This window comes from Brassica napus, chromosome A4 (genome assembly GCF_020379485.1).
Source record: "Brassica napus cultivar Da-Ae chromosome A4, Da-Ae, whole genome shotgun sequence".
Lineage (NCBI taxonomy): Eukaryota > Viridiplantae > Streptophyta > Magnoliopsida > Brassicales > Brassicaceae > Brassica > Brassica napus.
In genome coordinates this window covers 5,979,454-6,002,144 of record NC_063437.1, presented here as the reverse complement: position 1 = coordinate 6,002,144, position 22,691 = coordinate 5,979,454, and the positions used below count along the sequence as shown (strand labels likewise).

Below are 22,691 nucleotides of genomic sequence, written 5' to 3'. Positions count from 1 at the left end.
CCATCAACTATTAAACCGTTAATACCGTTAATCATCTGCTAACAAAACCGACTTTTTTTAACGGAGATTCGTTAAATTGAAACGCAGTATTTCATATAATCACAAAAACAACACAAGATACTTATAATCAATGGATATTTTAGTGATTTAAACTTTCAACTATTTTTTAGAAAACCTTTAACTAAAACTTTATGTTTTTACACCCCTAACTATTAAACTTTTAATGTCTTTAACCCTCCGTAAACAATGTTGTTGTTTTCTGAATATTGACTCGTTAAATTAAAATGCAGCGTTTCATTTAATCACATAAGCAATACGAAATGCTTAAAGTCTCTTTTATCAATGGGCAGAGACAGTCACGTTTCATCTCCAAATCAAAAAAATTAAAGTTCTTCCTTTTCAAAAACCATCTAAAGAGATATAAATCAAAAACTTACTAATATACTAAATTAATATATTAATTAATCCCAAAAATGGGTAGCCGGAACAGTTACAGTGGATCCATTTACCAGAGAAACAGTGACTTCTAACAATACTGAAACAAACAAAAGACATAACACAATAAAATAGTTAAGAGAGAAATGAATTCGGCGTTGGTGAGAAGATGGAGAGAGCACGAAGTTCCCTACTCCGAGGAAACATAGGCAGCCATACAGTGAACTCAGTGGACTTCACGGAGAGTGGCGTGTCCGAGACCAGCACACCGTTCCGCCTACAACAAACCGGCCGACCACCTTCGGATGTGTTCCACGGCCACCAAACGCCAGACTCTATCAAGGGTCGTCAACCGAAACAATACCTCCGCCATTATCATGAAGCCTCGCAGTCGCAAGAATCCAAAAGTCGTGCCCATCACCATAGTCGATCCGGTCGAGAGAAGTGTCCGCTTTAAGAGGAGAGAGCCTAGGAGAACCGCCACCCCCATAGGTTAACCCGCAGTCGTCGGATTCCTTCACAACTGTTGGAGATTGAAACCCTAGTTCTCGATGTGACATCATTACCTACTTCACCATCTATCTTTACCTTTTACTACTTTACTGCAAATTAATAATGGTCACGGGTTGCATCCCGTTTACAGGTCACATGTTTGACCGTTAAGCATATTTTCCCTATTTGTACAACTTTGGCATTTTGCTGAAAAGCAATCATATCAGTACTATCTATCTTCTTCTTCATTTCTCTCTCATTACGCCATTGTTATCGTATTGCTCAGATCTATTACTTGAAGGTGACATTTCTCAGCTTAGCTCACCTTTTAGTCCTTGATTCTTTTCCTCCTTTAAGTCTACGAAAAATTTACAGGGGAACTTATCCTTTTTAGTGTCTCATTTTGGTATCAGAGCCATCTCGAACCTTAGGGATTTCGCCATGGTTGAAACACGATACCAAGAGAAGACGATGATTGAGCTGATTGAGGAGATCTGTACCGGTCAAGAGCGCCAACCCACCGAGTTTTGTCAGCATGTCGACTCTCTATACGAACGCTACAACAAACATGAAAGACTTGTCCTTTGAGAACATTTCTCACACACAAACCAAAGGCGAACAACAGTTCAACGACGCTGGTGGTTCTCAGATGATTGATCCGACCTCAGCTGAGTCAAACAGACCTCCAGATCCACCGGATCTTCAAGGTTTTCGACATCACACGAACAGAGACCCTTCCCCTATCCCTCCGACAGGCTAACCAAAGCGTGTTTTACGGCGTTTGATGGAACATAGATACGCTACTGGATATGTCGTTGTGAACAGTTCTTCGATATGGACAACACATTACCGGAGATGAAAGTCCGTCTCGCTGTGATGCACCTCTTTGGCAAAGCTCTCCAGTGGCACCGCAACTACATGGCCGAGCAGTTTGGGATCTTTCCATCTTGGACTGATTACATCATCGCCATTTCAGGTAGATTCAATGGACTCTTTGATGACCCTCTTGCATATTTGGTTTCATTAAAACACGGACCAGACACTATTGAAGAGTTCCTTGAGAAGTTTGAAAACGCAAGAACTCGACTTTCCTTGCACAAAGCTCACGCTCTCAGTATCTTCATGACAAACATGAATCCACATCTCTCACTTCATGTTCATCAGTTTGGTGTGACAACCCTATCACCTGCAGCGAGAATAGCCATTTTCCATGAGTCTTCCTTGGCTGCAACAGCACAACGCTCCCACAGAGCTTCCTTCAATCCTTCCCAACAACATAAATAGTTTAGTGGATCTTCATAAAAACAGTCCAATGCACCACCGCTGTAACCATCTCCTGACAGTTCAAAAACCTCGCCTGCTAAACCCACATTTATTCCTCGGAATGTTAATGATAAACATGCAAGGAAGTTCTCTTACCAGGAGATGCATGAACGTCAAGCCAAGGGAATGTGTATGTTTTGTGATGAATTTTCTCTCTAGGACACCAACTCAAACACAAACGTTCACAGATTTTTGTAATGGAATGCAACAAAGAAAAAAATTGAAGATGAATCCATCGAAAAGAATGGTTAAGTCGCTGACTTTACCAGTGAGAAACCCCAAGTTGAACCCACACCAGTTATCTCAGTTAACGCTCACAGTGGGTCCACAACATTCAACTACATGAGAGTCATTGGTCAGTATGGAAATCGGAAGCTCTACATCCTCATTGATCCAGGAAGCACACATAACTTCTTCGACCTCAAGGTCGCTAATAAACTGGGTTATCGCCTCGAAGCTTTCAGCCCAATGTCTGTAGCAGCTGTTAATGGAAACAACTTGATCACCAAATACAAATGCAACAACTTTCCAAGGACAGTTGAAGGTTATTCTTTCACGTCGAAAATCATGACTCATCCACTTGACTCTTGTGAGTTAGTGCTTGGTGTACAATGGTTGTCCAGTTTAGGACCTATCCTAAGGGATTTCTTGAATTTATAATGGAATTCAACTTCAAAAACTTGAAGCATGTCATGCGAGGTGTTACTAAGTCCGGTTGCAAATTAATCAAATGAGCGAGTCTTAATAAGTTGATGTTGAAACAACCACTGATTGCGATGTTGCAGATAATATAAATTGAAGCTTCAAATACCTCATCTTCACTCACTCCAGAATCCCTTTTCTCCCACATCTCTGCTCCTCAGAGTATGCTATCCGATGACCAATGTTGAAGTCACTACTGGTTTCATATGCTGGCATGTTTGAAGAACCCAAGTAGCTACCTCCATTCCGGGAAGGTTTTGAGCACACCATTCCTCTGAAAGCGGGATTCAACCCGGTTAACCTCCGACCATACCAGTACTCTTCATTTCAGAAGGATGCAGTTGACGAAATACTGAAAGACACGTTACAACAAGGGATTACTCAGTGCAGTTCAAGCCCCTATGCATCTCCCATTGTCCTAGTCAAGAAAAAGGATGGTGGTTGGCGCCTTTGTGTGGATTACATAGGGCTTAACAACCAAACTGTAAAGGATAAATACCCTATCCCTCTCTTGGAAGACTTACTTGATGAACTTGGCGGAGCAGTTTATTTCTCCAAGCTAGATCTTCGGGCCAGTCTCCATCAACTCAGAATGTCTCCAAGTGATATGTACAAGACAGCATTCAAGTCCCATGCAGGCCACTACGAATATTTGGTTATGCCCTTCGGACAATCTAATGCTCCTTGTACCTTTCAAAGCTTGATGAATCATGTGGTCCAAGACATCACACGAAAATTTCTCCTTCTCTTTTCCGACGATATATTGGTCTACAGTTAAAACTGGGACACTCACTTGATTCATCTTCAAGAAGAGTTCTCTATTATGCGCTAACAACAACTATACCATAAAGCCTCGAAGTGTTCCTTTTGTGCCACGAAAATTGAATTCATGGGACTTCTCATTGAAGCCAAAGGCGTAGCACTGATCCTGCTAAAGTAGAAGCAATCAAACGGTGGCCTATTCCAGTCTCCACCAAGCAGTTGAGGAGCTTTCTCGGTTTGACGAATTACTACAGACGGTTTGTGAAAGGCTACATCATACCCTCTTGACCTCTCATTGTTCTACTACAGAAAGATGGTTTTATATGGGAACCAGAAGCTGAGGTTGCATTCAATAACCTGAAAGAAGCTCTATGTTCTACACTTGTTCTTTCACTTCTGGACTTCAACAAAACCTTCATCGTTGAAACGGATGCCTGCAACACATGCATAGGAGCTGTACTTATACAAGAGAGACACCCTATCTGCTATATAAGTTGTGCATTAGGACCTAGACAGCAATATTTGTCTGTGCATGAGAAGGAACTTATGGTTGTGGTCCACATTGTCCAAGTCTGGAATGCTTACCTTGCCCATCGTCCCTTCATCATCAAAACCGATCAAAAGAGCCTTAAATACATTGTAGAACAGAAAGAAATCACTCCTTTCCAACACATGTGGCTCTCGAAACTCATGGGCTATGACTTTGAGATCCACTACGAGCTGGGTAAAGAAAACGTTGCTGCGGATGCCTTATCATGCATCTCTGGTTCTCAACTGCTTCATATATCACTCTCTCAAGCTCACCAAGGTTTCTTCGACTCCTTGAAACTCCTCTGGTAGACATACCCTATTCTTTCAAAGTTGATTATTGAGCTGAAAATGAACAAATCATCTCACCCTTAGTATACCTACACTAATGAGGATTTCAGAAGGAAATACAAACTGGTTGTTGTAAACAGCACATAGGTCAAGACTCACATACTTCGCTGGTACACGATTCTGCAGTGGATGGTCACTCTGGCCGAGACGCTACTCTTCACAGGATCAAGTCCTTATTTTTCTGGCCAAAGATGTCCCTGGAGGTACATAATTATGTCAGAAACTGCAGCGTTGGTCAGAAAAAAATGAGAACGTGGCAAAATCGGGTCTGCTTAATCCTTTACCTGTTCCACAATGAGTTTGGGAATCAGTCAGAATGGATTTTATAGAGGGGCTCCTTCCTCCGTCTGGAAACCATTTCATAATGATTGTCATTGATAGACTGAGTAAGAACGCACACTTCCTTGCTCTATCTCATCCATATACAGCTATTGAAGTTGCACAAGCCTATCTGGATAATATCTTCAAGCTACATGGCCTCCCTAAACACATAGTGAGCGACAGAGACCCTACTTTTCTCAATGAAGTGTGGAAAGAGCTGTTTCGAGTACATGGAGTAGACTTGTGCTATTTTACTTCCTATCACCCTCAAACCGACGGACAGCCTTAGGTCACTAACAAGACTCTCGAAACATATCTTCATTGTATGACTGCTGAGGCTCCTCACACCTGGAGTAAATGGCTCACGCTTGCAGAATGGTGGTATAACACTACTTACCAGTCAGCTATTAAGAAACACCCTTTGAGATCATGTATAGACAACCTCCTCCACTACACCTACCATACCTTTCGGGTGAAAGTTCTTCTACGCTAGTAGATTGAAGCTTACGCAAGCGTGAATAGGTCATATCTATGCTGAAGTTCCATTTGTTGCAAGCTCAGAACAGTAACAAACAAGATGCTGATTTTCACTGATCACAGAGGGCATTTTTCATTGGAAACTATGTCTATCTCAAGCTCCAACCATACCGACAGAAAACACTCAAGAACATGAAGATTTTTTACACGTTATCTCCTACCGATACTGTTGGGTCATCAGCCTACCGTCTGGAACTTTCACCTGAAGCAGCTATGCACAATGTATTCCACGTAAACCAGCTCAAACTCTGTCCTAACCCACCCACTAGCGCACCATCTTTATCTCAGTTCTGGTCTGATTTGGGAGCCTCTAAAGAACCTGAAGTGATCCTTGAGATGAAGATGGCAGAGCGTCGGAATTTGGCTGTCACTAAAGTCTTGGTTCAGTGGAAAGGGGAAAGCCTAGAAGAAGCTACTTGGGAGTTCTACAAGGACTTCATTGCCAAATATCCACTTTCATCCTTGAGGACAAGAATGATCTTGAGCAAGGGGGTACTGTGACATCATTTACCTGCTTCACCACTTATCTTTACCTTTTACTACTTTATTGCAAGTTAATAATGAGTCACGGATTGCATCCCATTTACAGGTCACATGTTTGACTGTTAAGCATCTTTTCCCTATTTGTACAACTTTGGCATTTTGCTTGAAAGCAATCATATCAATACTATCTATCTTCTTCCTCATTTCTATCTCATTACGCCATTGTTACCATATTACTCAGATCTCGTACTTGGAGATGACATTTCTCAGCTTAGCTCACCTTTTAGTCTTTGATTCTTTTTCTCCTTTAAGTCTACGAAAGATTTACAGGGAAACTTATCCTTTCATCCTTTCACCCTATGATTAAATTGAGGCTTCTTAACGTCGCCTCCATCGCCCTCTAACAGAGAAGCCAGCCGTCGACCCCAACGAACCACCAGGACCCCGGATCTGCCAAAGAGGTCCACTGCACATGGACATGTCCGATGCTCGGAGAAGATGAAGACGAGCCTCCGCGACCACCAGATCTTGTCTCTTCCGCAGATAAGCACATATCCGGAAGCTAAAAGCGAGAGGAGCACTCGATCTCGGCGCGACGAGTGATGCCGGTGGTGTGTGAGCCTCTCCTCGACACGAAGAAAGTGAAAACAAAAGAGAAAAGAGAGAGAGGGGTGTGTGGGTACACTTGCCATTCATAAGCCATGATAAACGTTCTACTGTAAAGTTATACCTGCAAACTTTACAGTAAATTGATATAGCTGCAGACCAGCCGAAATTTTATAGAAATGAAATCTAAAAATATAGTTTATAAAGTTATAGCTGCAAACTATTTTATTAGATTTTACTTCTACAAAATTTTGGCTGGTCGCAACTTTTAAAAGATGGTGTATATAAGGTGTAAATAAATATTAGATATATACATTGAAATATTTATATTTATAAATAAGAAAATAAATTTTATAATAATTTTAATATATTTTACAAAGTAAATAATATATATGTGAGATGTTCGGTCCTTGCATTTGGACATATTTGTTTCTTTTTTGGTACTTACTAATATATTATTATAATTCAAAAACCATCAGTATAATAATTATTGTAATACTTTTAATCATTTTTCATTTTGTCCAATTTTTCTTCTTCTTTTTTTCCATCTCGTTTTCATCTTCTTAAATATACACTAAAGCTATAAAACTACAAAAATGTAACAACATATCAAATATTTTATACAATAAAGTAAAATAAAAAAGTTAAATTTTATCTTTTTAACACGTTTACCTCTTAAAACAACAAACATATATGAAACAACCAATATTATCGAAAACTGAAAAATAAAACAAGAAAAATGTAAGTAAAAAATTAAATTAAAATTTAAAAATTTATGATAATTTAAAAGGAAAACATTTACAAATTAATATACCGATAATATTTCTTGGATATCATCGTCGTCTGTAGCATCTATTTGTACGGGTTCTTTTGGATTCTCACTTGCTCCCTCCGGATGATTTTCCTTCACTTTGACCTCCACACATAGTCTAATGTTTTCAACTTTGCAAAGACACAAGAGGCTGTGATATTGCCTGTCGTTTCCTACTTTCACAGGTGGTGTATTGAGGTTTTGTTTGCGGAGACTCCGCTTCGGTAAAAGGTATCTCAGCTCTAAATCATGCTATCCGAATCAATTCCATAATCCTCATATATGATTTTCACAAAATCCTCAAATCTATTTTCCTCATAATCTGCAACTAATTTGTTACCTTGATCATTTACAACTTTAAATAACTACTTCCTTTTGTCAAGTTTCCACTTCCCACAGACGTCAATAATCTGTTGCATTATTCTCAAATCAATAAGGCTTTGAACAAGGATGAATCCACCATGAAAGTGGACTACGTGATTTGTAAGAAAGATGGCGAAGGGGATGACGACAGTTACACTATTAAAAACCTAATCTGGGTCTTAATTCCACTTGAAATAAACTTGTTCACGAAATTGATTAAACCGGATTTAATTGGAATAATTATGATCAGTTTTCAAAAACCAGATTTTCGGCTAAATGTCTTCTGTCAAATTAATGGAAAATATATCGTAAATTTAAATCGGGTACACAAATCTCCTTTGAAATTAAATCTATCAAAAAAATCTGTAACTTTTAATATATTTGCTACCTCAATCGATAGATATACACTATAAAAATGTTTTCTAATAAAAACGGATTGTAAACTCTGCCAGAGCAAAAAGATATGTCGTTCACCATAAATTATGTCGTCTCGTTTTTAGCAGATTTTAGTTTATGCAACCGATTTCCAAAACAGACTTAAAATATGAGAGATTTTTTTTTGATAAATTAATATGCCAAGGACGATTTTGAACAAAATTTAAATGGCATATTCATAATTCATTTTTTGATATAACTATACATAAGGGAATTCTAGGCCAAAAAAAAATTTCTAATATTTTTTTTTATAAAATATGAGTCGTTCTAGTAATACGCAAATACTAGGTTGAGATCCACGCTTTGCGTGGAGTGAGATTGGTGTAAAAAAAATCTAAAGTAGGGTTGTTCAATACGGATTTAGATCTAGTTTCAGTTCAGTTTTTTAATATTTTGGTTTATAAAAATTAGATACCATATCTACTTTGGTTTGGTTCAGGTTATATATTGTTGGTTTTTTGTTTATTTGTTTTTATACAAAAAAACTTAAATTATATTTATCTTTTATAACATTTTAATTTTTATAAAAGATTAGATATTTATCCTTTTGTTTGGTTTATTTGGTTCAGGTTAGATATTTATCCTTTTGTTGTTTCTAACTCACCGTGCATGGTTATCATTCCTTCTCCTTTGCTTCTAACATGTGCTTATCTACTCAGCCTCCAATACAAAGTCTTCACTACACGTGACGCACAGGCACGGGACGTGAGCACGTATAATCAGTGCCAAAGCCAAGTGTCCAGACCATGCCGAGATTCTTAGACTGGACCAAGCACGCGTAAACTCGAAACATTCGAAACTATCGAAGAAGCTCACAGATCGAGTCAGGCAAAGCAAGTCAACGGATCTAGCTTCTAAAGACGGAAGCACATACGGATCAGGAAACTATGTAGTAACTGTCGGAATCGGAACACCAAAAGTCCGATTTGTCTCTGATCTTCGACACAGGAAGCGATCTGACGTGGATTCAATGCAAGCCATGTGTTCGAACTTGCTATTCCCAAAAGGAACCAATCTTCAATCCGTCTTCGTCTTCCTCATACAACAACGTCTCTTGCTCATCGGCGGAATGCATGCTCAGCTTCAAACAGCGTTTACGGTATTCAATACGGCGATCAATCGTTCTCCGTTGGTTTTCTCGCTAAAGAAAAGTTTACTCTAACGGCTTCTAAAGTTTTCGACGGTGTTAAATTCGGCTGCGGCGAGAACAACCAAGGGCTTTTCACCGGAGTCGCCGGACTTCTCGGCCTCGGACGCGATAAGCTCTCTTTCCCGTTGCAGACGGCGTCAGCCTACAATAAGATCTTCTCCTACTGCCTCCCTTCCTCCGCTAGCTACACCGGACATCTCACCTTCGGATCCCCGGAGTTATTAATAAAACGATGCGACTCAAGCTATTAATAAAATGATGTGATGTTTAGTATGATATATACGACTGTCCATATGCATGCGAATTTGTATTTTCCTAGGGAGTTTCTTTTTACACCATGCTCACCGAAAGGCTCTATAATAGCGCCACATCAGCATTTTCAAGTCATAAACAACTGCCACGTAGGAAGGGGTCTTTTTTTAATTATTACAAAATTCAGGTTATAACTATTTAAAAGATCCTCAATTAATATATAAGAGATATTTGAGTCATTCAAATAAAGTTCCCTATAATAAATTCAAACTGAACCCGAGTAAACGAAAACAGAAACCGAACTGAACTTTATAATACCCCAATAAAGCTTAATATTGTACGCCCAAAAACCTGAATCCGATTTTACCCTGACTCGAACCCGGTAGGACACCCGAACGTAATGCCTAATTCAAACATAATTATTCATCTTAGTTCCCCCAAATTAATCTTCTAGATGATATATATATATATATATATATATATATATATATATAACTTCATTTTTCTTATCCAATTTGAAGAGAAACAATGAAGAAAGATAAAAAAAAAAAGTCAGTCATTATTTATACATCTTTTAGAAAAGATTTGTTTTTTATTTTTTAATATTGTTATTCTTAAAATTAATTCATCTTACAATCATGATTAGTCACTACGAATTATTTGTTTGTCACAGGTTCATATAAACTCTTCAAAAGTCACTATGAATATCTATTCACAAAAATTCAGATTTATTCCTCAATTTTCTTTATTCTTTTGTTTAATTCACTTCATTTATTTTTATTCATTTATTGTTTATTTCGATAGTCATCAGTTGGAACTTGAAAATGTTGTTGAAAACCAAATAATAATATTATACATTATCATCATTTTAGACAAATTATTACACATATATCAGTACATGAGAATGACTATCACGTTCTTTCTTTACTATGAGTGTCTAGCAGTTAAGCAGTAGACTATTTTCAAATGAGACCGTTAAGATCCAACAAAACCAACTCCGGAGATGAGAAAGGCTGCAGCTTGCATCAAGAGATATATATATAAAAATGCGTTTCCGAAGAAAAAGTCGTAGCATGCACAACACAATATATATATACCCATCACCATCTCTTTTGAATTTACTCTGCAACAACACAAAACACACCATATTTATTAAGAAAAATGTATACAATTCTTAAAAATAAAAATGTAAACAATAATCTAATACCGAACTTTAATCATTAAACACTAAAATCCAAATCGGAAATTCTTAACCTCAAAAGAAAACTCTAAAGCCCACAATTGGGATAAGTTTTTAACTTTAAATTAGGCTTTTTTATCTTAATTGTTCAATATATTTTGTTTACCGGCATCAAGTATGTGGATGGCACTGCCCGAATAAATTTAATAGGTTGCTAATCCATTGCGACAAATAACAAAGATGGAAACCATGGAGAATAGTTATGTAAGAATTTAAGTACGTTAATAGAATCTTTCTTTTCTTTCGATTGAATTACCTTTCGAGAAATCCGTAGCGAGGCTTTCGCGACTGAGGGAGTAGCTCAATGGTAACAGAATCTCCTAATTTCTCGGTGACAACCCATTCATTAACTCTCCCACCTTCGAATAAGCCAATGAGTGTTCCCTTGGCCCGGTGCATAGCCATTACATTTTCGAATAAGACCCAAAAAATCAAGAGGTAGAATGATCTGTGGGCATATACCGATACTTTATTTTAGAAAAGGTAATTAAGGTCATATATAGAGTGAATAAATTGTGTGGTTGAGCTGACAAAAACAAATTGTGGTGATTGTAAGAAATAGTACTAACCTCAGGGTGGCAATGGCACTGAGAAGGGTGATGACAGAAGGAACGTATATAGTTGCCCAATTTGGAATTTTGACTTCGGGAACAAATACACTTATAGGAAGAATGACACAGTAGAAGAAGAAAGTGAAGGAATGAATCATGATCTTCCTTAGGAAAAAAAAGCTGTAGATCACATAAAACTTCTTCCAGGTCTTTACTCTCTGTGTATCATCAATGTTAGTTAGCAAGACTCACTCGAAGGTAAAGCTGATATAACATCAGTTTTAAGTGTCAAAAAGTATTAAGAGCATCAAAATCTTGTAGTGTATTCATTCATTTTGAGCAATTTGTTTTTCATATTTTACGAGAGACCAATTACGTAGAGGGCCAGACGCGTTAATTGAAAAGTTAATTTTTATAAATCGTACACTTTTCTTACTTGAATACTAATATTTTTCCATGTTCATGGATGGATTTAAATATTTACAAAATAATAAAATTCTATTAACTGATTAATATTTTGCAAAGATTTGTGTGTGTTTAATATATTAAAAATGAATAAAATGGTTAAATATCATTTTTATCTTAATTGAATATTTGATTTTAGGTATAATGATCCATATGGTCAGTTAAAATATTGGGTATATTTTAAGTTACATCTACTCGTAACAAATGAACCATAATTTGTTGGTTATAATTAGATAATATCTGATTATTTTTAATTTTGGTTCATCAACTTAGATTTACAAATATTTTTTAGAAACTTTACTGCAAATAGATATATGTTAATTTACAAAAAAAATGTATAGTGTTAATGACTTTAGAGTTGCATTAGCATACATAACCAGTAATATTCTGAAAATGTATGCACATTATGGATATTTATTTTACGCATATTGAATTCCAAATATTGTCTTAAAAATTGAACTACAATTTTTTATGGGTTCCACTTTTATACATTTTTGATAAAAATTGAACTGAATTTTTAAAATATTTTATTTTCAAAAATACATATAATTTAATATATGTTGTTCTGGGGTTAAAATTGAACTAAATTTTTGAATATTTTATTTTTAAAAATACATATAATTCAATATATATTGTTTTGGGGTTAAAATTTCGTTCACATTACATAAACGAATCTAACTTGTAGACTATTGAAAATCCATCAGTCAGTTAGAATTTTAAAATGTAATAACAATTAATAACTTATAATTTTGTTACATCAGTTTGGAAATGTATACAGTCAATATCACATCCAATATTTTAAATTTTGTTACTTAATAATAAATTAGTCTTAATATTAAATACATACTTTTATTGAAAAATGATATTGAATGTTACTAATTAAACAATAAAATAGAAATATTAATAGTGAAAATTAGTCATAATACTTTTAATTCATTATAGATACATTGATTATCGTAAGAATAAATATGAACCCAACACATAAAAAACTAACTTTTCAAATTATATTATAAAAATATATAAGAAAATCAATGAATAGTTCAATTTATCTTAATTAACAACCCTGAATTCATAATTGACTCAACAATAGTAAGAACTATTTCTTAAATTGGTCAATATTTTGAATTTTGTCCTTAATAAAAGCTAAATCAATACTTTTAAAATATAAGCAATTTTATCTACTAAATATTCTAGGTTGGACCATTACAATTAACTACATTTCCTATTATTTATATTTATAAATAATTTAATTATTATTAAATATATACCCTAGACTAAGATTAAGGAACTAAATAACTAATCCATTATTTTAAAAATAACGAACTAAATTTATATTAGCACTAAATAACTAATCTATATAATCTATTAAATTTATATTAACAAATAATGTTTTATGTTTTGTTATTAAATTTATATATACATATATTTGATAAAATAAATATTAATAATTAGCTATTATTAATATTTAATGATAAGATGGAACATTTTATGATATTTATTTTTATAAATATAGTTTATGGGTTATTACAACAAACATGTAAAATATTTATCAAATATAAAGCTATCTGAACAAAACATAAAACACACTTTAAGTTAGGCTTGGGCGTTCAGGTAACCGTTCGGATACGGATTGGGTATTTTGAATTTTGGTTCTAATTTATATCACATCCTAGGGTTCATTCAAGTAAATTTGTAAGTACGGATTGGGTTCAGATATAACACATCGGTTTTGGATCTGATTTGTATCACATCCTAAAAACCATAAAGTAACCATATACCATACAGAGTTGGGTTATATTGGTTCGATTTGGATATATCCAAAATTAAATCCAAATTTTAAAAGCAAAACCTAAGAAATAAATACATATTTATATAGAATTGGGTATTTAAGGTACTTATTTAAAATTTAAATGCTTATTTTAGTTATCATTTCAAAATAAATATAGAATTGAATATTTTAAATAAATATTTATGTTTTAAATATTTACATTTGTGATTAATTTTGACATTTAAATCAGTTATAGGGTTTTTCGGGTTATCTTTTCAGATTCGGCTAATAATACTTCGGGTTCGAATATGTTTTGTACAACCCTTCAAAATCCATTCTAGTATTTCTTACATTTCGGACCGGATACTGATAGGTATTTTGGTTCGGATTTCGATTACAAATTGTATGCTATGCTCACTTCAAATAAATAGAAAATGACATTATATTAAGTTTTCACCAAAAAATTATCATGTCCTTTGAAATTGCGTATCACAATCTACTAATATTTTAAAATTGTTGTCCAAAAATATAAAAATCCGTTTTTTGTGTCCCAAACCGTTTACAAAAATATGTCATACATATGCCCAAAACAGGCTACACATGAACCCAACACTACTGAGTCATAATCTCAGATATTCTTAATGAGACAAAATTTATTCTGGCATACTCTTACGAATTCTAACATACTCTCTACTCTTAATGAAATAAGAGATTTCAATAAGAGATTTCTTATTTTGTCCTTACGTTTTCCCTCCTCAATTGAAACTTTAAATTTTGAATATTGGGTATCAAATTCAAAATTTGAATTTTGAATTTTAGTAAAACTAAAAACCAAGTTGAACAAAGTTACACCATTGCCGAAGTATAAATTTGGTATAACTATGTCCTAGTTTTACCGAGTTATACATTTGTCAAGGTACAACTTGGTAAAACTATAACCTAGTTATACAGTTTTACCAAGTTACACGCTAGTTTAACTTGGTAAAACTGTTTTTCTGGATTTGTAGTTTTACTTTCGTGTTCTATTTTGATATCTGCTTTTCTGGATTTTAAAAATCGAAAATACAAAAAAGTAGATCGAAGATGACACAAAGAACAGATGGAGGAATATGCAGAGAAAAAAGAAGATGAGGCAGAGGAGGAGAAGGAGGAAGAAGCGGAGATGAAGGAGGAGGAAAAGGCGGCAGAAAAGGAAGATGAAGAGAAAGCAGAAGAGGAACACGAAGAAGAAGCATAAACAGAGGAGAATAAAGAGGAAGAGAAATAGGCGGAGAAGGAGGAAAAATAAGAAGAAGAGAAAAATGAGAAGAAAAAGAAGAACACTAGAGAAAGAATAAAGTTGAAGAAGATAAAAGAGAATGAGAAAAATAAACGTGGATATATAATTTAGGAAAACGAAGTTGAATTAGGTTAAATAGTATGTTCCAAAAATAAGTGAATTCATCAAGGGTCAATTGGAATTCTACATATTTTTTGAACTAAAAATAAATGAAAAAAAAAGAATTAAAAAAGATGAGTATATAAGAATAGAATTTTTAGATCAATAGTATATCAGCAATTGATTCAACACTATTAGACGATATCAAACTAATTCAACTATTAATAGCTTTTAAAACCAGACCATATAAAACCGAATAAACGTAACCTTGTCATTGGTTTGGTTATATCTCATAATCCTAAATAGAATATAATGACGGAGATAACCCTATGTATCCTCAGTGACATTAATGTGACCAATCATTTTTATCTTTTACCTTAATTTAATTTTCGTGGATAAAAATACCATACCCGTTCCTTCTAAAATTGTCCAGTGTATAAATTTTTGGGTAATTTTCTCAATAGTATTTTTTTGGTTTTTGTCACAAAAATAAATCTAAAACAAAGACCAAAATAGTTTATTTTTATTTTAAAATTTTTAATATATTTGTTTTTCAAAATTTGAAACCTTATCCCCAAAACCATATCCTTTAACTCTAAACCCTAAGTCTATATTAGTTAATCATAAAAAATACATTTTTACTTTTTAATAAAATTTATTTTGGTCATTTTTTTATTAAATACTATCTTAAAGAATTACTCTAAAACTTTTCCACTAAACATACATAAACATGCGGATATAAATCTATATTTTAAAGGGTAATTACAGTAGATGACTATAGAAATAAAATATATTAGGTAAATAGAAAGTGCACTGTTAATATTTTCAATTCTCGATAATAACCCTACTACCTAGACTGTAGACTTGTCACATACATCACGTTTCGGTGTCCCACTATCTCTCACTCTCTCTGGTCTTCTTGATTTTGTCGTTCAAAAAAAAAGTCATTTTGATTTTTTTTCTTTAAAATTCGCTTTTTTTTTTATCAAATTCAACATACTATTAATCGAAACCTTTTCTATTATTCCCTTTTTATTGTAACCTGTGCGTTCACTATTAAAAAAATAATTAATAAAATATGCTAAACTTTATTTATAAAAAATAATTATAAAATAGTTATCGAAAAAATTGACGTTGTTAACGACGTTGACGTTAGTTAAACCGTAAATCCTAAGTTCTAAACTGTAAATCCTAAGGTTTACCTCCTAGAGTTTAGGGTTTAAAGTTTAGGATTTAGGATTCACCTCCTAGGTTTAGGGTTTATAGTTTAGAGTTTACGATTTTGCTGACGGTGTTTAAATTTTAGGATTTTGTAGATTGAGTTAACAATACCAAAAAAAAAATTCTTTCTTCGAGAATTAATTTTCTGATTAGTTTTTATTGTTTTCATAAACAAAATAAGAGTTGAAATTTTTTTATTGGCTATTAGTTTAGTGGTAGATGAACTGGTGCACTATAGGAGGTGAACATAAAACAAATTCAAAATAAAATAAAACATTTTCTCGTTCACTATTAAAATGATAGTCAATAAAAAATTGTCATACCGTATTTGTTTATATAAAATATAAAATATAAAATAAAGAAACATTAAGTATTATTAATTATCAAAAAAAAGAAAAAAGAGTTTGGCGTTGTTACCTCCATCAGCTGAATCCTAAGCATCAATTCCTAAATCTTAGGGTTTATCTTCAAGGATTTATGGTTTACAATATTTGTTAACGGCGTTTAGAATTTAGTGTTTATGGTTTTGTTGACAGTTTTAACAACATCATATTTTTTTCCGCAATTATTTTTTAGTTATTTTTTTACTTTCTGATAAATAAATATGATTTGTCAAAATTTTATTGGTATCATTTTAGCAGTGATTGCACGTAAGGAAAACTTAGAAAACATACAAAATATATCTCCAAAATCTTGACAATTTGTTAATAGATATTAATAAAAAATGACATAGCCTCACAATTGCAAACCTGCCTATCCTATGTGCTAAGTGACTTGGGTCAAGAGGATAACTTCGCGTTGCTCCGTTTATCCAGCTACCTAAATAACTATTTTATTGCATATATTCTTAAATATTTTTTTATTCGTGGTTTTTTAGCTAATTAGGCCTATTTTAAACCTCATTTATATATTCGAAAAAATGTCAATGCGTAAATTTCACCTCTATTTTGGGATCAGTCTAGACTTTTTCCTAAATTTGATATATTTCTAGATTAATAAAAAAATTGTTCTGGTGGCAAGCCAGCAAAAAACACACAAAGGGTAGTTGGGAGTTGTGCCAAAACGTACACCCAAAGATAAAATAAAGTAAGTTGCAAAAACCTGGTTGTGGTTTTTGACGTAGTTTTTCAGATAAAAAGAAAAATACCTGGTTGTGAATAATTTCCATCGTCATTTTCCGGAAGAGATTTGCTGGACCACAAGACCACCGGTGTTGCTGGAATCTAAAGGCCTTGAATTGGCTTGGTAGCTCGCTTTTCACCTACAACCGCAGTTATTTTTGTTTTACAATGATTATAAGCATTTTATTTAATAGCGATATGCAAATGGACACAATATAAACAAAACTTAATTATCTACTAACGAGTAACTTATTGGCGTTCTATAACAAATATCAATTTAAAAATCTGTTCAGCATCTGAGTTTTCCTTGTTTCATTGATTCTACCGTTTCATTATTCAGCTATTATTATTGTAATATGTTATGTTTCCTAAACTGATTATTATTCAGCTATTATCTTATCTTGTTTGATTTACAATAATTCAAAAGGTTCTCACAATACAAAAATCAAAGACTTCTTATTATAATTCAATTTCATGTTTTTTTTTTCATTTCATAAAAACTATCCATAAAAATAATTAGATAAAATGGGTTCGACCTTGTCATTTGCTAATGAGAACACAAAATGGGATAAATTCCAATACTAATTATGGGTAGAAGAATAGAGATCGAAAGAAATAACTTTCGAGATCCAGAATAAAAAAAAAAAATTGTGGCATTAATTAACTTGTATCTACAGAATGATAAATTAAAATATTATATAGATAATATAATTGGTAGTAAGTGAATTGACTCTAACTTTTTATATATTACTTAAGGTTCATTTGAATTTTTAACGTAGGTTACTTATCCCTAATAATTATTAAAATTTTAATATTTTCTGAAACGTATTAGCATATAATTTTAATGAATATTTTAACCAAGACTTAAATTCTTTTGTTTTTTAAATGTTAAATGTTATATAAAATCTGTGACATGTAAACGCAAAACTGTAAACACCAAACTTTGGCGTTTTAAACAAATGCATTGAAGTAAAAATATATTTATTTATTTTTAAAGAGATTCCAGTAAAAATATTGCAGCAATAAAAATTAAAAGAGAAAAAATAAAGTACCTCGACATCATTTATGAAAACAAACTTCCAGCCAAGAAGACCAACACGAACTGCCAAGTCCATGTCCTCTACTGTCGTCCGGTCTTTCCATCCTCCGGCTTCTTCCATCGCTGCGATTCTCCATACTCCCGCCGTTCCTGCATATACAAATACGCTTGTATAATATATTTTAAGCAAAATTGTTTTTGGGTACAATTTTTATTTACCATTAAAGCCAAAGAAAGCATGTCTTGTGGATCCAGATTGTTGCTCTGCCATGAAATGGTAGTTGAGCGACATCTCTTGCATCCTTGTCAACAAACATGTGTTCGCGTTCACTGCATGACCGAATCATGTATCACGATCTTCATTCACGTTAAGGTTTATCTCAATTTTGAAGGGTAAAATTTTCTTTATCAGGGGAAAATTCCAAACGGAAGTCAAGTGACTCAAGTCCAATGCCTGGAATCTATGGATGATCTTTTAACCACTGGGCCACTATGATCATGTGCATATAATTGATGTAATTGATATAAACAATTATGCGCCATAAATTTTTCTTTCCTTATCAAATTAATAATACTAGAAGTTTGTTGTAGTTGCTATTGTCATATATGTGTGCATACCAAATTTCCACCGGGCTTGGACGAGAGCGAGCTCAGGGTTGTGGATAAGAAATGGGATAGTGCGCTGAAGGTAATCCGTCTCCGGCTGGAAATCAGCATCAAAGATGACTACATAGTTGCATTGCTTGACGTAACTGTGCCTCATGCCATGTTTCAGAGCTCCAGCTTTATAGCCATTTCTGTTGTCTCGCCTCTCATATTTTATGTTTATGTCTTTTGCCCATTTTGCACACTCCGTGCTTATCAGTTCCTGATATTTTTCCACATATACAATGGAAAGAGTTGACTCAATAATATTTAACTATGGAATAATTCATGATCTATAATTTAAAATGTAGGTTTCATTTTTATGTTAATATCATATATCCAAAGAAATGTGTTTTTCTCATTATACAAGGGATTCTTCAGACATTTCCTTTATTTTATGACAAATTTAGGAATTTATTTTAAGCAATCTAAAGCTAACGATAAACCCTCATAACAAAACCATAAACCTGATATCCTAGCTAAAAATACAAGAAAAATAAATTGGAAATGAGGTTAGTTCTTCCCAAATTTTGAGAATCATTTTTTTTAACTCAGATAAGACGAGTTAAAACCTGACAAATTCCAAGGTGTACAAGGTTATTGGGTACAGGCGTATATCACACATCATATGAAAGACTCATGCCAAATTATACCCCCCGAAGCACCCTATATCAAGTACACCGGTTCGCAAACAATAGATGAGATATATCATATACTTTTGTTGGAAAGTGATAAAGAACGAACCATGATGTCCGGGTCAGTGGAATCGTCTAAAACTTGAACGATTAGTCGATCCGATGGCCACATTAATCTGCATGCAGCACCTATAGATAATTCAAATACCTGCAGATTCAAAAATAAGTTTCTTCATAACAAAATAATTTAATTTTTTTTGTTACAAAATAATTTGTTATAAAACATAGTTAATATGTCACATATTGAAAACATTTGAAAACGACGATCCACTTATATTGTAAAAGACATGAGAGAACATCTAGTGTTGGATCTATATGTTGATAAGACATAGCTAGAGAGTAACGAGTGGACTCAATGAGATTTGCACAAAGAAAACATTTGAAAACGACGATCCACATATATTATAAAAGACATGAGAGAACATCTAGTGTTGGATCTATATGTTTGATAAGACATAGCTAGAGAGTAACGAGTGGACTCAATGAGATTTGCACAAAGAATAAGATTATAAAAAAGGACACATGATACTGACTGATCACGTGTGAAATTTATTTATGAGGTGTATTCTGGATCTAAATCGTAACAAACGATGTTTAACCCCTTCTAGATGATAACTAAGCATTTGATAAAGGTCGACGGACTAATAGAGTCTAGGCGGTAACTTAGACCATATATCTCTAATAAAACTCTACTTTCTCTTCTATATTTTTCTAATTCTATTTTAGAATAATTTTTTTCTCTTTAGAGTAAAAAGAGAACATTCCTATATATTCGTTTCTAAACAATAATATCTGTAAATAATATACTTAGACACAATCTCTAAAACATGGAATACTTAAAACCGAATGGTTATATGACATTTTTACGAATTTAAAAATATGGTGCAATAACCTAACTGAAATTTATTACTGGAATGTATGGAAAAAATTTATCTAACCAACAAAATACTGAACCTTGTGAAATTAGTATATTCAAAATTAATTTAATTGACTTTTATAAAAAATATTAGCTGTCGTATGCAGTCCAGGCTGATTCATTGTCGCCTTAGTCATCAAGAATCTTTGGAAAAAATACCCGACAGTTTGGAAAGATTATGCTGGTCCACTCAAATGGTGGAGCCAACGTTTTCATCATTGCTACTTTTTAATCTTAGTTTTTTACCGAAACTCTGGTCCGGACTCCTAAGTTAATGCATGTTATATTGTTACATAGGAATATATATATATATATATATATATTTATTTATTTTGGTTCAACATATATAATATATATCATCATAAAGTAATAGTTGGGTATTGGTAAATTATGAACCTCTCGTTCGTTGTACATTGGGATTTTGATAAGAGCCACTGGGTAGTTTATAATATATATATATATATATATATATCAGTCATAAAGTAATAGATGGGTATTGGTACATTACGAACCTCTCGTTCGTTGTACATTGGGATTTGGATAAGAACCACTGGGTACTTTTGGTGACCTAGCTCCATATCTTTCTGCATTTCCTCCCATTTGTAGACTTTCTCTGGTTTGCGGTCAAACAACTTGACGTAGAGGATTACGAGATTCATGTAAACACTTTCTATGGAAACTAAGAGTGAGATGATCAAACACAAAGCCACTAAACACCTGAACACTGGAACTATGAGTGTACTCCTCATAGAATTCCACATAGTGTACATGCTCAGCCCCACACCATCCACGGATGCTTTAAGACCTTCTTCGTGGAACTACATATAGATAGACAAATAATATTAACAAGAAAGGAACAATCTCAGCGTAAAATTTGTATGAAATGTATGAGAATTTTTTTTTTGCTATGTTCCAATGAGAACGAGATTCACATTATATATCATCACTTTTGACTGTTTAAAGGATATTCTTAAACTGCGTTTATATGGGGAAAAAAGTTAAAAATTATCTGTTTAAAGTATAATTGTCAAATGCAAATGAGAACTTCTTAGTTCATTTCGCATTTGACTTGTACGTTTAAGTTTAAAGAAAAACGATGTTTAAGGTGTTGAGTTTGATTTAAGAACAATACATTTACTTAATATGAACTTCAATTTATAAACTAAACACCATGGCTGAAAAACCAAACCGGCAGGAGCGTGCTTCATAGTATATATATAAACGAAAATGAAAAAGACAATTGATGCGTATAAAATAAAAAGATATATTGGGAGATATATGCCTTGTTACAAGGAAACAGAGAGCGAGAGAGACAAAGATAGAGAGATGCTGGTGTACCATTACCGTGAGGAGGGCAAGAGATGAATCGTGTAGGAAAATGAGAGGCTTCGGAAGCAGAACCATCTCTCTTTTTTTATTCAGTGACTTGACTACTTTATTGTATTGTCTTCTTTGGTAATGAATTGAATTTTCTCTGTTTTATAACTTCCTCCTTTTATCTATATGAATTATGAATATTAAAACGTGCGAATATAATGTTGGTAGTTTAAGTACCTAACACAGATGCAGAAGAGGAAAAAAACAAAACTACGACAATTATGGTCTAAGCTCAAACACCAAAATAAACATAGCGTACTCATTTATTTTTGAATTCATGTTTCAAGCCGATGGCCGGAGGTTTCTATAACTCTGATATCGGCTTGTTTGATTCGCTTTGCTTTTTTTTTCTTTGATTTGTTTTACTTTCTATCACTTGGTTTATTTAATTGTCAATTTATTTTAAATCTGGCGACATTTTTATTGTTTTTTGTATGTTTTTCCAATGGATTTGGTAAGACAAAAACTTCGGTTTAATTGAACCGTTTAGAAAAGGTAATTGACAGATCTACTGCGGATGATAGCGACGGGTCTTACCGTCTTCAATTGTTGATGGTTCTTTATTTGATGGTGATGGAGTTCTTGCTGCAAACTATGATTACTTCGAAAGACAGCATGAAGTTCTATGGAATGGTAATCTCTTGACTCTATTATTTTCAATAGAGTAATATAAAGAGTTGTCTCGTCTCAGTGACTCCTACTGGAGTATTAAAAAGAGAGTGGC

At 33.5% G+C, this 22,691-nt stretch overlaps 1 protein-coding gene across 3 annotated transcripts; it reads right to left on the bottom strand.

Moving 5' to 3' along the window:
• Positions 1–10,376: 10,376 nt before the first annotated feature.
• On the bottom strand, positions 10,377–22,099 carry LOC106388414 (probable glucomannan 4-beta-mannosyltransferase 15). Of its 3 annotated transcripts, none has more exons than XM_048777302.1 (10): positions 21,929–22,099; positions 21,103–21,408; positions 19,724–19,822; positions 18,953–19,202; positions 18,554–18,664; positions 18,348–18,484; positions 17,322–17,435; positions 11,361–11,560; positions 11,048–11,239; positions 10,377–10,674 (listed from the first exon to the last, which is right to left on the bottom strand). In XM_048777302.1, exons 1-10 carry the CDS (start codon positions 21,992–21,994, stop codon positions 10,527–10,529), a joined length of 1,623 nt encoding a protein of 540 aa, XP_048633259.1. In that variant the 5' UTR covers positions 21,995–22,099; the 3' UTR covers positions 10,377–10,526. The 3 variants fall into 3 exon arrangements, with proteins under 3 accessions (XP_048633259.1, XP_048633260.1, XP_048633261.1); XM_048777303.1 differs by having other exon boundaries at positions 21,935–22,082; XM_048777304.1 differs by lacking the exons at positions 21,103–21,408; positions 21,929–22,099 and adding an exon at positions 20,987–21,007.
• Positions 22,100–22,691: the final 592 nt, after the last annotated feature.

Excerpts from the sequence above, each read along its gene's own strand:
- LOC106388414 (XM_048777302.1), bottom strand. The coding sequence starts at position 21,994 with ATGGTTCTGCTTCCGAAGCCTCTCATTTTCCTACACGATTCATCTCTT. Across the intron at positions 21,409-21,928 it reads TTGCCCTCCTCACGGTAATG|TTCCACGAAGAAGGTCTTAA; the intron begins GTACACCAGCAT and ends ATCTATATGTAG. Across the intron at positions 17,436-18,347 it reads TTTTCATAAATGATGTCGAG|GTGAAAAGCGAGCTACCAAG; the intron begins GTACTTTATTTT and ends CTGCGGTTGTAG.